This window comes from Homalodisca vitripennis, chromosome 1 (genome assembly GCF_021130785.1).
Source record: "Homalodisca vitripennis isolate AUS2020 chromosome 1, UT_GWSS_2.1, whole genome shotgun sequence".
Taxonomy (NCBI): Eukaryota; Metazoa; Arthropoda; class Insecta; order Hemiptera; family Cicadellidae; genus Homalodisca; species Homalodisca vitripennis.
This window is the reverse complement of record NC_060207.1, coordinates 138,668,892-138,685,542: the sequence shown is the minus strand read 5'-3', so window position 1 is coordinate 138,685,542 and position 16,651 is coordinate 138,668,892. Positions and strand designations below refer to the sequence as shown.

At 33.6% G+C, this 16,651-nt stretch overlaps 1 protein-coding gene across 3 annotated transcripts in view; it reads left to right on the top strand.

Moving 5' to 3' along the window:
* The window catches only part of LOC124371949 (hemicentin-1-like), a 383,241-nt gene extending 375,973 nt beyond the window's left edge, over nucleotides 1-7,268 (top strand). For 2 of the 3 annotated variants that reach the window (XM_046830325.1, XM_046830319.1), the window contains exons 13-15: nucleotides 97-173; nucleotides 286-477; nucleotides 5,930-7,268. In XM_046830325.1, the coding sequence (XP_046686281.1) occupies nucleotides 97-173; nucleotides 286-477; nucleotides 5,930-5,998 (338 nt within the window). In that variant the 3' untranslated portion in view covers nucleotides 5,999-7,268. Of the gene's footprint in view, nucleotides 1-96; nucleotides 174-285; nucleotides 505-5,929 lie in introns of all 3 variants that reach the window. The other variant, XM_046830333.1, reaches the window with a different exon arrangement.
* The last annotated feature ends 9,383 nt before the right edge of the window (nucleotides 7,269-16,651 follow it).

Here is a 16,651-nt window from a genome sequence, read left to right as displayed (position 1 = left end):
AGGGACATAAAAGGAAGAGGGAGTTTTAGCCTTTTGCTCAATAATTCATATTTACATAAAATTGTACAATAAGTATTTACCGTTTTTTTCTTATAGATTCCCAAATAGGAGATGGAAAGAAGACTGAAGAAAATCGTATATACTATGAAAATGATCCCGTCCTGAAAAATACAGTGAGTTCTTAAATAATGTTACGATTTAAAAAATAAGGTATAACACATGCTGTTTTATTTGTATCTAGTGTAATTTCTATGCAACTTTAACAATTATTGTATCAATTCTAAGGTGGAGGAGATAACGTACGCAGACTTGGCGCTGCCCAGCGGCGTTTACACGAAGTTGCTGGTGCCTCAGCCTCCTCCTGAGCCTGCGATATATCCCCAGGGAGACAGTGGTGGGGGCGGTACCGACCTAGGAATGGGTAAAACACTGTCTCCCCACCATGTCAGAATATCGTCCTTCACCAAGGAGAGCTCGGTATAGCACCCATACATTGTTTGCATGGTTAGTATGTTGTCCTGTTGTGTGAGTATTGATAGCTGTATTGGACGTGATGAGAACTCTAGTAGTTCTCCGCAGAAAGTAGTTATATTTAAATTGCCTTTATCAATACTTTATCAAAACAAAAAAATTCAAAACTCGACTAAAACATTTTCTTATGTCAAAGGCATTTTACTCAACTGATGAGTTCATGATGGGCCGCTGGGATGAAAATTTTTGAAATTAACAACCACGAAATCCCCGGTTCTGGTACATACAAGAATCGTATTGCATTGTATGTATTTACCTTGACCAATATCATTTATCTGATGTACTTATCTACTTTATATAGTTACGTTGACGCATGCCATGCAATATTGTAATTGTTTCACGCAATAAAGGATATTATTATTATTATTATTATTATTATTATTATTATTACTAATTAAAATAAAGTATAGGTTTTCTGACATACACGAATAAATAAATTCATATGAACTATATTTTTTGGGATAGGTTTAAAATTCCAGATGAGTAGTAAAACTAAGAATAATGTTTATTTGGTTGTAATATGGGCACCAAAATTAGGCCGAAGAATTGTAATTACTTATTGAAATTGAAATTTTCAAATGTTATAACCACACTTGTTAGCAAATTACAACTAAACATGTTTATTCCCAGGAAATAAACATCCTGGGAATCATTCGATGGACGGAACAAGTTCTTGATATCCGATCCTACAAAAGCAGCGGGTGGCTTGGAAATTCCTCGAAAGGAATGGGTTTTATTGAATCGTTTTCGAACTGGGGTTGGGAGAAGCAATCACTGGAAATTTAAGTGGGGTATTACTGACGACCAGACGTGTGATTGTGGCGCAAACTCTCAGACAATGGAGCACATTGTAAACGACTGCCCTTTGCGATTGTTTTCTGGTGGTCTGGCTGGTCTGAGTGGTTTAGAGGATGGGTCTCTAAACTGGCTCAGTAATTTGGATTTAGCTTTGTGACGGGAGATCTTAATATTATTTTTAATTTATGACTCAAGAACTTTGTTCTTACGTACTTTTTAATAATTGTAATTTTTAATTTATTTATTTATGGATAGCTGCCTTGTCCCCCATACGATATATATATATATATATATATATATATATATATATATATATATAACATGTTTATTTATTATACAAACTACTAATTTCCAAACAATAAAAAATATCTTTCAAGATTTAAAAAAAAGCAATATCTAGAGATTTTATAGCAGTGTTTAAAAAGTTCCGGTGGGGTAGGGAGGTTACTTCAACACAAGAATGCAACGAAATAAAATTTTGTCACCGACTGTTAAAGACGGGACATTCGATGGGGCAACGAGGCTACAGGTACTACTAAGGCGGGGCTTTACGATCCCCACTATAATTGAGCCAGGGCTACGGGTTGTGGATGTGATGTACAGCCTCATTCTTACCTAGGCTACATTGGACAATTAGATACAGTGAGCAATATCGAGCTGAAATTGATTATCTCGTTTGTACTTTATTGATAGCTGATTCTAAAGAGTGTTGCCCATTCTTATATAAATAAATAAATATAATATATATATATATATATATATATATATATATATATATATAAGTGCGGGAGTCTCAATCTATCTCAATCTTAAAAATTACTGTTCAGCCTTGAAAGTGTACCTCAATAAATATAAAATTATTATATTCGAGAAAAGAGAAATTTATTTATACAAGTATCGCGTATAATACAGACGGAAATATTCTATTTTATAAATAATAACGCTTATAAACTAAATTTGCTAAGATTTTGTAATATACATTATATTCATGAGAATAAATCAAACTGAGAAAATAGCGTGTTTCAACATCATCAGTAAACAATAGACGTCCGTGCATGTGGATGTTTGCCAAGTTATCTGTGTTGTTCCAGATCCCAGATTTAAGGTTAACGTTTCTGGAAAAACTTATATAAGGATATACTGTATACAAGCGAATCATATAGCATTGTTTAGAAATATAGGAAAATTGCTAATACAAGTTGTAAAATATTTATTGAAACGAAAGCATAAGTTTGTGTGGTGCGTTTTCTAAACGTACGCAATACCAGGGTCGTATTTTAAGTCTCAATATAGGAAATGTTTCAAGTGAAATTAAACCCGCCAAAACGTTTCCTTTGGCACCTATCTACAGCACCCCGAAATCTAGCCTGAAAATTCTCATTTTTATTATAGCCAGACCAACTACTAAACCAATATACAACTAGCGGTCGACACGCAATTTTAGCGGTTCAATTATATTTTAGCCACAGGATAACAATACATTCATTTTTCAGTAACAAGTTTCACCAAGTTAAGCAATCAGCGTCTGTCGCTTGTTTCCGTCCCTTGCACTTTACCTCCTGTCTAAGGTGTGTTTGAAGATATATTTGAATTTGACTTGTTGGCTTAGTGTAGAAAAAAATGTAATGTCAAAGAAGCCTACTGCTGTCGAAAGGGTCTCCTTCCGGCTCCTGTTACCTAACTGTGATATACGGACCTAGAAGTGAAAAAGTTCTAAACCTCTCCACAATATTTCAAACCGTTCTCGTGATAATGTGTGATCAAACCCATGCAGAGATGCGAGCGCTCGCTAATTCTTTTAGATCAACTAAGAATTACTTAAATAAGGATTTCCTCAAAGACATTATTTTTCGCCATCACCGAATTTCTCCTGTACTAGATGTAGTCTAGAAAATGCTATAACAAAACATTGATTTTTAAGAATGTTACATTGCTATCCAATATTAAGTACGAGTAAATTACGACTGCAGCCATCTCTGCTATTACCATGTGATACACAAATATCACAGCATGCAGTGCGATAGAAGTTAATCATGCCCACATTATATCAAAGTGTTCTAACAGCGGTTTCCTTAAACTGTTAGCCTATAAAGGTCTGCAGATAAATTAATGTTAAATTAAATTACCACTCCACTGACTTGCTTAACTATGAAAATATTACGATTTAAGAGATTTCAATAGTATAACATAGTATAAACCTATTTTTTGTATACTTTAATTAAAATTGAAAATTATCCCGATTATTTTCATGTCACTGACTTGGTTTGTAAAATGATCCGATTTTTCCTCATCCTAGTTTATATATTACTTTATAGAATAGAATTATATTAGTAAAAAATTTGTTTTGATATAAATACCCATTTCTATAAATTATAGATAAATTTCAAACATGATTTTGTATTTCAACCAAAACAAACTAAAAATAATTTTTTACTTATTAATTTAATTTCTTAAATGATAGAGACTCGCATTTTAAAATATGGAAACAAACACCCATTATGCAATCAAATGGAAGAGCAATAATATAAAAGAATCAATAAACCCTTACTAAAGAATTTAGAAGATAAAATGTAGTATGTATATTTTAGAATTAAACAAGTCATAGCATTTTAGTAGTTGTTGCATTTAAAATGTTTAATTTTGTGTTTGGGTACGTTGCAGTGGTCGCATGGTAAAAGTTAGGGGTACAAACGTTGAATTTTTTACAGATATATCTATAACAGAAATAAGAAAATTCATGAGAAAAATTAAGTTAAAATATCTATTTGAACGAACGCATTTCAAAGTGATATATCACCCCATATCTCTAGCCCTTATATAAGTCGTTATAAGAAAAGAGTCGAAAGATTAAGGAAATAATTACTTTTTATTTATGTTTGACTGAAATATCAAATACATTGTTTGTGTGAAAAATAGTAAAACATATTGTACAGGATTTTATAAGAGTGTTATTAAATATGAGAGAAGTGGTAAACAATGATTACTTTTGTCAGTTATTAAATGTAGGTATATTTTAAATTGTTTTCACAATTTATTATTTAGTTTATTTGCCTTATTTTTCTATATTAAAATATATTACCCGGAACGCATATGAAATGTACATCTTTATTATTAATTACAAAATACAATAAAATTATCTTTTAAGAACAGATGAAAATATTAGGCTGAAGCACCCAGAAGTTCGCTTTCAGTGTTTATTGTGATTACCAATTTAGTTGTATTATAGTAAAGGTTTTGAAATGTTTGAAAAAGGTAGTTAAAACCAAACTATGTTACGGGTTGGATTAGTAACCACCATCTGTGACCATCTACAGATATGATAAATTCGTAAAGCTGCCGAGGCAGGTAAACATAGCTTGACTGCTTTAAAACAGCCCAAGAAAATAGTACTTATAGGAATGCCATAACGAAGAGTTATGGCTCCACATTAATAATAATAAAAAAGTAGTGAAATGGATCAAACTAGAACTATTGAGAGGTTTACCGGTGTAAACCCCTTTTCCAGGCTAACTCGAGTCTCTGACGTGAATCTACCTAGTGCGTTTGTCATGTGTGACAACTCCAGTAAATGCTTTTGTTTTGAAAGCTCCAGTTATTTAATCCGTAACAGCTTTGTCTAATGATATGTAAGAAGTGCGTACATTGGTTACACAGAGTGTGGTATCATCACATACAATCTGGACTGTTACGATTTTAGTTAAAAGTTCAATTTTTGCTTTGGAAAGAGGTACCCAAAATATAAAAATCACAATGGCCATCAAATCTGTCGAGTTTAGAATAATAAAAAATACTGTTATTTCACTCCAAATATTCGGACTCCCATTTTCCGTCTCTAATTTCATTGACGCCAAACGAAAATATCCGGTATGAAGTTTAATATTGTTTTGTAATTTATTGATTGGGTGACCAAATAAGGGTTACAATAGTTTGGGTAAATTTGGCATAAAAATTAAATGTCTCATGTTAAACTTTAGCAGTCTAATTTAAATCTCTTTAAAATAGGGAATCAATATTGATTTATAAATATATCCCTTGTAAGGATTTTTCGAGTTTGGTATCGGAAAAACTCCAACGTTTATCTAAAGAAATATATTTATATATATTCAACAACAGTTGCTGACTCTCATTTGTAATCAAACATCTGGAATTATATTCAGTACACCTCATAAGCAGCCTATCTGTTCGCATTGCTGGTTGCTGGTAGCTCGAAAGTCGTCTTTAAGCAGTTGGTTGCCAATGAGTGTTAGAAATGGTTTCTTAGCCCTAGATTTACCCGTTGGAGTAAACATATTTTTCTTAAACGTGCTTAATAGTAATGGGGGGAAAGTTGGATACAGGTTAAAATTGACAAAGTACGCAAGTTTAGTATAAGTTAATCTATAGCAAAGGGGAATAATAATGTCAGGATAAGCATATATTTGCAGTTGCTTTTAGCCTTATTCTGCCGATCCTCATCGTCTTCACGTGAATCAAACGGAATAAGGAAGCCGATGATGCAACCTTGGATCCATTTCTTATGATATCTAGTCAGCCTTGCACGAGAACAGCCTGTGAAAATACGTTGAAGAAGTGGAATAAATGCAAATTTTGTGTGTTTCAGAACAGTGAAGAGAAACCGGAAGAAAGCCTTGGACTGCAAGTTGTTCCTCAGATAGCGACACGCTTTTGACACAATGAGACGGAACGTTCCACGGCTTACACAGAATGTTGAAGACTTCGTCACCAGAAAGTGTTCACCATCAGCTCAACCAGAGTCATTTCTTTTAGTTTTCACATTTAGTTTTATTTACCTCAAGCCAAAGTCTTAGGTTATTTCTTTCCTACGAAAACGAGATTCGTTATTAATTGTTTAATTATTAATATTACATTTTGTCCTGTACTATTTCCAACATAAATAAAGGTAGGAGTAACTGTTAGTTTGGAAGATATACTTTTCTTTCCTTTTTGAAGCCAATCAGTTTTTTTGAAAAAAAAGTTAGCCACAAGAAAACTGAACAGATTTAATGAAACTATTTTATGATTTTAAGAGACGAGGATTGTCGCTATAAAGAGGCTGTATATTATCTCAACAGCATAATCGTTTTGGTAGATACAAGCTAAAGTTCCAAAACGATAAGGCTCATATTCTTTAAAACCATTGTGATTCAACCACCAAAAGCCGGTTATGGGTGTGCTGCTTCGCTTCACGTTGTCTGATTATATTTTCCTGAGATAATTGCCATACCCTGTATTAAATACCATAGTATAAACAGATTATTTTCCGTACGGAATAATGCCAGTTATGTGTCCCTATACTGCTAAATAAAATACTTCATTTCATAGAAGTAAATCGTTTCCAAATCAGTTATTTTATTCTTCCACAGAATATATATATTTGTTTATGAGAAACAATCTAATGATTTTTAAATTCAAAGTGTTATTCGTTTATTTTAATAATAGCTTATAGCGAAATTTGCTAACCATAAGTTGTACAATATTGGAAACTCTCATTTGTCTATACACGGAGAAAGATTTGAAAAAATGCAAAAACAGATTCTTGGCAGCAATCGATTGGGGAAAATCTTTTAGGTTTATATTAAATATTAAGTTTTATTTTATGGTAAAATATTTGTAGGAGTAGCAGTTAACTATAACATAGCCAGGGAGATGATTGATCATTACTTTACGTGTGAGACGTTGTCGTCTTTGTGATGTATCAAGTGACCTATTTAGAGCATATATTTGATTTCGTTTTTCCATTTTTGTTATATAAATGTTACAGTATTTTTCTTATACTGAGAGCTTGAGCAGTTTTATTTTTCACCAATAACACTCGCTCACTGCAACAGGTATTCTTGTATTGAACAGACTTCATGTGTGATTTTTTGTAATGTTTGTGGTTTTTGAATACATACTTTGTATATAAATTGTATAAATAAATTTGTATTACGATTTCGTAACTGGTAAAGTCTCAATTATTCCCTTATACACGACATTTTGGAGAGAAATATAATTAATATGTATGTATATATATATATATATATATATATATATATATATATATATATAAAACTTCCTATTTGTGGATATAGGTCGTTGGATCTTTGATTATTCAGTAAAACAGTGGATTAAAAAAGTATGGAACATATTTATATGGAAGTGTTCAAAATTCACTCTGTGTAAAAGTATTACTGTTTAACATACTAATATATATATATATATATATATATATATATATATATATATATATATATATATATATATATATATATAGAAATGGTATTTTGAAACAGATTATGATAATAAATCCTTGAATATATTTATGAATACATTTATCATTGGAAGTACTACATTTTATCATTATTTTGAAATCTTTATTCAATTAACACTAGAGACTTCAAGCCGTGTAGAAACTTCCTGAAAAACGGCCTTAACAAACAACATGTTATCATATAAGTAAATTCATTAACTCTGAGAGCTAGAACTTTAATGTATGTCAAATTTTATACGATGGACGTTTTTAAAATTTCCAGTCCTCATTATTATTGTGAAACGAATAAGGGGTTGGTTGTACTAAAAATAGAATATAATAATATACAAGAACAATATGAATGAGACTAATAAAATGCACATTCTGTGAACTGAAAATAATTTAAGTGGAAGTAAAATATTCAAATATGTGGATTCTGCATGTTAAAAACTTGAAATTGTACATTTTCATGGTTAAACCCAAATTTTGTAGTGTAATAATTGTAGCCGGAACAGCGTATAAACTACGTGTGTATAGGTTTATAAAATGTCCTGCTAAGCCTTCTGTTCAGTGTTAGTCACGAGAGTGATATTATTTAAAGAATAATCTATGACTAATTTAAGATAAAAGCAGTTATAAAAGCCGTTTGTTATAAGTACTGTGCGGTGTGAGTGTTTATGGATCCAGATAACATTATACATGTGTTCTCTAAAATTACAACCATTAGTGTAAAATTTGCAGAATATTCAATAAAAAAAACATTCAAAGTATTCCAATCATTAAACTTTAAACTATTAACATATATTTAAGACAATAAACTCTAAAAGGGGGTTTCATGGTACTGAAGTATCTTATATTTCAATGAGTCACTTAAAACTCTAATATAGAACAGTTTATAACATTACTTAAACGTAAAATATTTAATTTGTTAACAAGGAGATATTGCAGACTCAAACCGGAAGTCAAATATTGGTCCTAGGAGTGCTCAGATGCTGAGACGGTAACCACTCGGCTACAATTTGGATGTAAAAACTGTTGGGTTGAACTAAAATTAATCATCTTTAACCACTTTAGAACTGTCTCTCCCTTAGTAACAATTCTTATAATATTATAAACTAACTCTTTTCTAAGCCACCAACTAAAATAAATACAAACGAAAGAAGTTACAAATATTCTATTCATTTTGAGTCACTTTATTGATTTTGTTCATATCGAAAACATTGTGACATTGCATCGTTTTGTTTCAATTCGATATTTATTCGTGCTGTGGGATACACAATATTTCTTGTATTTTCATCTGGTGCGTAAACGAATAAATCAGAAGGTTTTCCGACGCGTGAGTAGGAACGATAAAGATGTACGTGATCGGCGGGGTTTGAAGGTGGATGACAAGTCTAGATGAGAGAAGGGCCTAGGGATGGCGTCTAGCAATGCCCTTGGGCGTCTCAGGTTACATTTATAGTAGTAAAATGTCTGAAGAAAACATATAATTTTTCGGTTTTAGATATCATCTTTTAGGTAAGTACTAATATACTAATCTACCTTATAAAATGTACTGAAACAAAAGGTCAGAATTATTTTTCTAAATACTTTTACTATAAATGTAAAGACTGCTATAAAACCCATCTTAGTTCTCTTTTGATAGAAGTAAGATTTGTTGATCTGTGATATATATTTTCCTGATAGGGAAAAGAAACAAAACTAACTATGGAACAAAACATACTAAGAACGATGTAAACTGTAATGGCTGTAATTATAAACTTTTTGACGTATTTTCCTTGATCGTGGCAACAAAGCGTAGCAAGGCAAATTCAACACTGGCATTGGAAATATAATTCACTCGATATAGCAATATGGTCATACACGTGCACTAAATTGCGGTCAAAGCAGCGGTTAACAAAAACAAGTGCAGATACAAGAGACAATGTAGTCTCACTTTTACTATAAATTTAAACCCTGTTATGAAACATAACTAAGTTGTTTTTTTATTTATTTTTTTTGAGATAAGTAGGCATTTCAGAGATATATATTTTTTTGATCAGCAAATTGAGCTATGGATACTAAAATCGGAGAAAATTAATATAAAAATACACTTAGTATATTGTTTGTAAAATTCAACATTGTCGTTGGAAATATAATTAACCCGAACCAGAAATGCTTATGCAGGTGCAAAACATACGAAATTGCGTGCGAAGCCATGGGTAACTGCTATTTATTTATATTGATATCTAGATATTTGATTAATCCTGACGATTTTACGTAAAATATTATGTTAAAGTATTGTAAAGGCTGGCTCAATAGTATACTTTAACAAGTAGTAGATTGATTTTTTAACAACTTGGTTTTGGAACAATCCTCTATCAATCCCAAGAAAATTAAGTTGTGTTCTTATAAAGTGTATATTAACTTTTACCTGTTAAACCACATAGATAAATACTAAGTATAGAGTTAATTTAACAACGTTTATTTCTCTAAACAACGATTTTTGTGTGAATTAAAGAGATAAACGCCAGCATTATTTAAATAAATACATCTATTACTATTATCAGTAGTAGTTAGACTGATTCGGTAAAAGGCGATACGCTGTTTTAATACATTTTTACTTTTGTACTTATTTGGTGGCAACTAAAATTTAAATGCGTATCGTTACTTCTTTAAATCTCGGCTGCACAGAGGATTTTGTCTCTTTGAGCACAAACATTAGTGTTAGTTTTAAAAGGAAACGTCTCAAAGCAATATAACCTAAACCGTATCAAACAACATCATCGTAATACCACTTTACATTCCCAAGTAGCAATAAAGGACTTAGAACAAGTTGTTATTGGAATGTTTTCTTTGACGTAGAGTCCACTCGGTCTGAATTGGACTAACGTCCACTTTCATTTGTAGTGGGATTTGTCTCTCCAAACAAACGTTTCATTTGTTTCTGCCAAATTGAGTGGAAATATTTGCAGGCCCATTTGCTGTAACAATAACTAAAAATGTATTTTATACTATAAACTAGTAATTACCCGCGGTTATTCACGAAATTTGTTATTAAATAACAGGTACAACCTATGCATAAGTATTTAAATGTTTTTATTTACTTTGTCTTTGTTCAGGAGGAAGTGCTTTACGAACCATAGGGTTGTATGAAACGTGCAAGCTCCCCGTGTGAGGGGACTCCCTAGTAATTAGTTATGTTTTCTTCTTTAATTGTCTACCTAAGGTTACCGACCAAAATCTCCTGCACTGCTCTCTACTGGAGCTGGTATCGCTTAATGCATCGCTTCAAACCATTAGGGTCATTATTCTTCTTCTGGCTTGTCAATCCTATTCCTGTCTCGGTAAGCTAGCTCCAGCCTTCCCTCTTCTTTCTTCCTTCTCAGAATCTTCCTCACCATCTCTTTAAATGTCTCCCAATTACATGAACTCTCGAGCATTTTGTTCATCGTGTTGTCCAACGTAACATCACCAAGCTCCAGCAGGTAGGTTCTTCTTCACTGGTACCAATGGTCACAATCCAGTATTGAGTGATCTGGTTTATCCTTTTCTCCGCAGTACCGACAGTATTCTATGCTCGAAAGATGCATCCTGCAGAGGTACGCCTGAAAGTCGCCGTTTCCAGAGAGAACCTGTGTCACGTAGAAGTCTGGTTCACCGTAATTTCTTCTGACCCACCATTCAACATCTGGAATCAGCATTCTTGTCCAGGCTTCTTTCTGGATGTTGGTCCAACGGTCTTGCCACCGAGCAAGCATCGTTTCCCTTGTCTGTTTCTTCTCCATGCCAGCGTGATGTCTGACCACACCTGGACTAGCAAATCCAGGGGTGGAACACCAGCAATGACGAAGGCGGTTTCGCCTGGGATGTACGGTACCCACTGCATACCCGAAGCGCCATCTTCCGTTGCACCTGGTTTAGCTTCCTCTTGAATTTTACTGAGCTGAGAGCTCTTCACCAAACTGGGGCAGCATACAGGGCGATGGACTCCACTATCGTGGCCAAGAGTTTCCGCTTACTTGGACTGGGCCCAGAAAAATTGCTCATGAGTTTGCCTGTTTAGGGTTCTGGCAACTCTTGCGCTCTTCTTACAAACCTCATCAACATGGAAATCACCTATGATCCAGCCAGACGCCGTGGTATTTGAGTTTCTTGACCGGCTCGATGGGCACCCCGTTCACCATGAAGGTAATATATGATCTTCTACCTGTCAGTACGATAGCTTCAGCCTTTTCCAGCGCCAGTCTTAACCCATGCCCTTGCAACCATGCATCCGCCTGGGCAATGGCTTTGTTGGCCTTCATCATAAGAAGATGTTCTGTCCTTATGGTTGTGACCAGGGCCAAGTTGTCTGCATTGACAACCCAGGAAACACCGGTGGGCAGTGGGAGATGGAACATCCGATAATACTTTATGTACCAAAGGGTGGCCCCAGGATTGACCCTTGGTGAATGCCACTTGGATCCCAGGACTCCTGCTCCGACTCCACTAGTATTTTCCTGTCCTTAAAGTACTGCTGGATCATCCGAAGCATGTAGTCATTAACCCCTCTTCTTTTTAGCACTTCGAGGATGCCACGAAGCACTGTTGAATGCGTTCCGGATGTCTATGTTTATTACCACTGGAATGATCCCACATTCCTTATTCCGTTTGCTGCACTATCAAGCTATTGAAAGATTTTTTCCACCGCGCTTACTCTGGAGCGGCCTTTCCTAAAACGGAATTGATTATATGCAAGCCCTCCGGCTCTATTTATTCATTCAGCCTGCTTAAAAGCAGGTGTTCAAGAAGTTTACCAAGCGTGTCCAGGAGACGTAAAGGCGTGCATGCTAAAGGCAGATTGTCTGGCTTAATTTGTTTCTTCAGAAGATTCAATTTTGCTTTTTCCATTCCACTGAGAATTTCTCGTTGACAAGGGCACAATTCATTGCTGCAGCGCTTTTCTTTGCTGGACCTATGGTGCAATTCTAACCGCTTCTGGTATTATTCCATCCAGACCTGAGATTTTCTAGTTTTCAGTCTTCTCTAGTTCTGCGTTTGCGATAACAGGACCTAAAAAACCTGTACAGGGCCTGGTAAAGGCCTTCTCCACGTATCTGACAACTGGGTGTATAGGAAACAATGTCTCAACCACTTGTTGTAGCATGTCAGAAGGTAGTACCGTTGGAGGCCTGACGAACTTTTTCATTACAAATCAGTACCTTATTCCCCACATTTCTTCATCTACATTGTGACAGACCTCCTTCCACACATCTGTCTGAGCTTTGACTGCATTAGCGTAAAGAAGACTCTGATATGCTTTACTTCCGTTGACGTTGAATCAACTTCATTTAGACTGTTCTCCTCTTGAATTTGGTCCTGGTTTTGATAGCTCTTGCATGCAGATTTCTCGTGGCCTGCTTTTCTGCAGTTGAAACAAAATCCCGACCTGTCTGGGCTCTTGCAAGCTGGAGCTGTATGTCCTGCTTCGCAGCATCTGTAACATCATTCATGAGAGGTTTTAACATATGATATATTAACACAACTAAATTATTCATACAATAAAAAATACGAACAGTAGTAGTGTGAAAGTCAATGTACAAGTTGGCAAGCAGATCGGATTTAAACTTACTCTTGCCTTGAAGTAACCTCCCTACTTCGCCGAAACTTTTATTTTTAAACACTACTATGAAGTTCAATGAGCAAATATGTGAATGTATCATGTGGCAAGATAGCTTTAAAAAATATTATTTCTACATGGACAAGAATGAAAAAGGTTCTGATGGTGTATGTCCAATCAAGACATTTGGCTGAGAGTCATTAGGCCTTTTCATTTACAAACTTCGGTTAGAAAGACCGGTTACAGAATTAACAATGAACCAAAATGTTATAATTCCTGTCAATTCTCATGAGACTCAAGAATTTTACACATTTGCTGTAATTTACTTTGGGGTTTGGAGAGTAACAAATTTGTATATAAACTACTAGTGAAAGACTGAAAATAATTTTGACATAACCATCATTCCATGATAAAAGTAATAAATGTGCTATAACATAAATTCGAATTTAATTTGAGATATTTCTTCGATGTGTATTCTAGTAAAATACGGTCTTTATGGAGGAACGTTAAGTTACTTATACAACTTCCACTGATACCTAATGAACAGTCCGTTCTTTAATAGTGACCATGGTTCTAAATCTTTTCATTATAAATCTTAAAATTGTAAGGAATTTTATTTCTACCTTCATTTCTATTATAAATGAATTATACCATACTCTAACTTATACCTTGCATTCAGTTAAATATAATAAAGTACTTTTTCAATACATCGAACTTCCTTCCGTAAATAAAACATCTAATAATTTTAAACGAATTCAATTCTCACTACTTTTCACCCAAAATAATACATGCTTTTATAAACGTATTGCTGCTCTTCAAAATACAATTAGTCACTAAATAAACTAAATAAAAATCACGGGTCTCTCAAAAATATTGTTATATAAAACAAACTTTTGTCCTATAACTTGACATGTTTTGTTCAATATACAATGGTTAATCATGCATTAACAATGAAAAGGAAATAAAAGTGTATAAATCTTTTAGTATGCAAACTCAACCTACTTCTTCCGACTGAGCCGGAAAGACTATTATTTGATATACTTAAACCAATCCACAACTAACTGAGGTTATAAAATTTATTTTTCAAGTCTACGAGTGTAGATTGTGATATTTTAATATGGGTAATTGTACCAACTCGTAGCAGTTTATTTTATATTATATAATCTGCAATGAGGCCCGTACTCAAACCGTTTTTTTTTTGAGTTCAGGGCCCGGCCGAATATCTTTTGCGGGACCCGCCAAAGCTGAGAACGCTCCTGTCTCTGATAAAAACCCCATTTTTAAAAGATAATTTAATTAGTTTTGCTTAACAATTGTTTTTTATTTCTTATACCATTTCAAGTATTCTTGAATATTAGTTGTATGGCGTATGCAACAAAACAAGTATTACTTATTCAATAAAACAGTTTTCGCATTTACTTTGACATCGCAGTATCTGGATACAATTGCATTACAACCATTAGTCTCACAGCCATGTAACGCCGTCAGGTAACAAACAATAGCACCGCTTACAATGGCCAGCTCTGAACAATACAAATAATTAGAAAGTCTTTTATCTCACTGCCTCTCAAATGACTTGTATCACAACACTGAAATTATCTTTTTAATTATTTAATAATTGTTACATCCTCAAGACGGAAAGTTACTATCACGAACGATGGTACAATTCCTCCACGATTAAAACTTTACTCTTTGGTCTCTTTAACGAAAAGAGACAAGCAAGAACAAGCAAGAAACATTAAATAATCTATGAACTTTGATATGGCTACTTTGAAGGTGTGGTTTTATTCAAATCTTCCAATCCTCATAATAGGAGTGATGCAGTACAATTCTCTTTTTATATTATATGTAGATCTAAGCATTATATAAGCATTATTGCAATTTTAATCATGAATATAGTACATGATATTGATATTGATAAGTAAAAGTCACTTAAAATTGTGTGATTATGTGGTTTATTTAAGTAACACTTAAAATTTATTTTAGAAATTCTTCAAGTATCGAAACCGTAGTATTAAATCGTATTTAAAGATGAAATATTCCCCTTATCTAATTTTAATATTGTGGCCAGGAAATTGAAGTCTGTGTGAGACATACTTTATATTTTTTATATGACAATAGTTCTTTTTATTACATCAATAGCCGTTATCCGCGACTATGCTCGCATTTTCCAAAATTGCGATGGAGCCGAGTGGTATGTATATCATTTCCAATACATATGTTTGTATATGAGGTACATGTTATTTCAGTGTTCATCGTAAAGAAATATATATCTAAATACAATTTGATTGGTTATATTTTAGATTTTGCACACATATGAGTATGCATATATGCTTCGAATATAACATTCCGACGGTTGACTATCTGGTATGATGCCTTAACCATAAAAACAAACCTAACTCGGTAAAAAACATCAACTTTTGTGTATTTGGAATCACATTTGATCTAAGGTATTTTCATTGCCATAGAGTTTGGCTTTTTGTCCCGCCGAAGATACATATATACACTTACATACGACTGAAAGGTTACCCTAATAAGAAAATGCCAGTTCTATTTAAATAAATGGCGTTTAAATTTATTTCTGGTCTAATTTAATTACGGTTCTACAGGCCATAGATCCACAGCCTATGCAGTTGAGCCGACCTTGAAAATATATTAACATATAGGTTTCGGAAAAGACATTAAATTTACAAGCGTATATTTCTGGCCTATTATATTGGTTTTTCATTTCTACGACCTAGGAAATTTAAACGTATGAAAGCTTATTTCGTATGTATGATTATTCCGTTCAAAAATTATCCAATCCTGGCACTTATGTTTTTGGTAAAATAAAAAGAGTGGAAATTCCTTGAAAATAAGTTAAAAGTTTCAAAATAATCGATTATAGTTTTGCGTGATAGGACGTATGCTGTTTTTGAATTCTAGTCTGGAAAATAATGGCTCGTTGAGGCATGTTATTATCCATATCCATATCTTTCTATAAAGCCCAGTAAAAATGTCACATCACACTGTTAAGACGCCAACTAGTTTTAAGTGCTGTATGTGCTTACTTTCATACTTTTGTTCATTAGGATGGGTGGGTTTTAAAACACCGTTTAAAAAAAGGAACAATACATAAAATTACATGGGTTTATTTAATCGCCTTGACCTTTGAACTTTGCTTGGTGTACATCTTACATTACACTTTAAACCGATTGTAAAACGAAAGTACAAAATAATGGTACTTACTTAAAAAAGTAGATTTATAGGTGCATTAATTATGTACCAAGTGTTATTGCTTTACCTGTAAATATTTTGGGAATTATGAAGGTCGTGTGGGACTCTTTTTACACCCTGTATAATCCTCGTATATTGGCTGATCTCCACTGCTTCTGCTGTGGACAAACTCTGCGATTAACTGGCTCTTGATGTTTGGATCTGCTCTCAAGATATCCTACCAGCCCGGTCATTTATTTACTCCCAGCCAATACCAAGCTGCTAAACGAAATCTTGAAAAGTATTTAATTGCTATA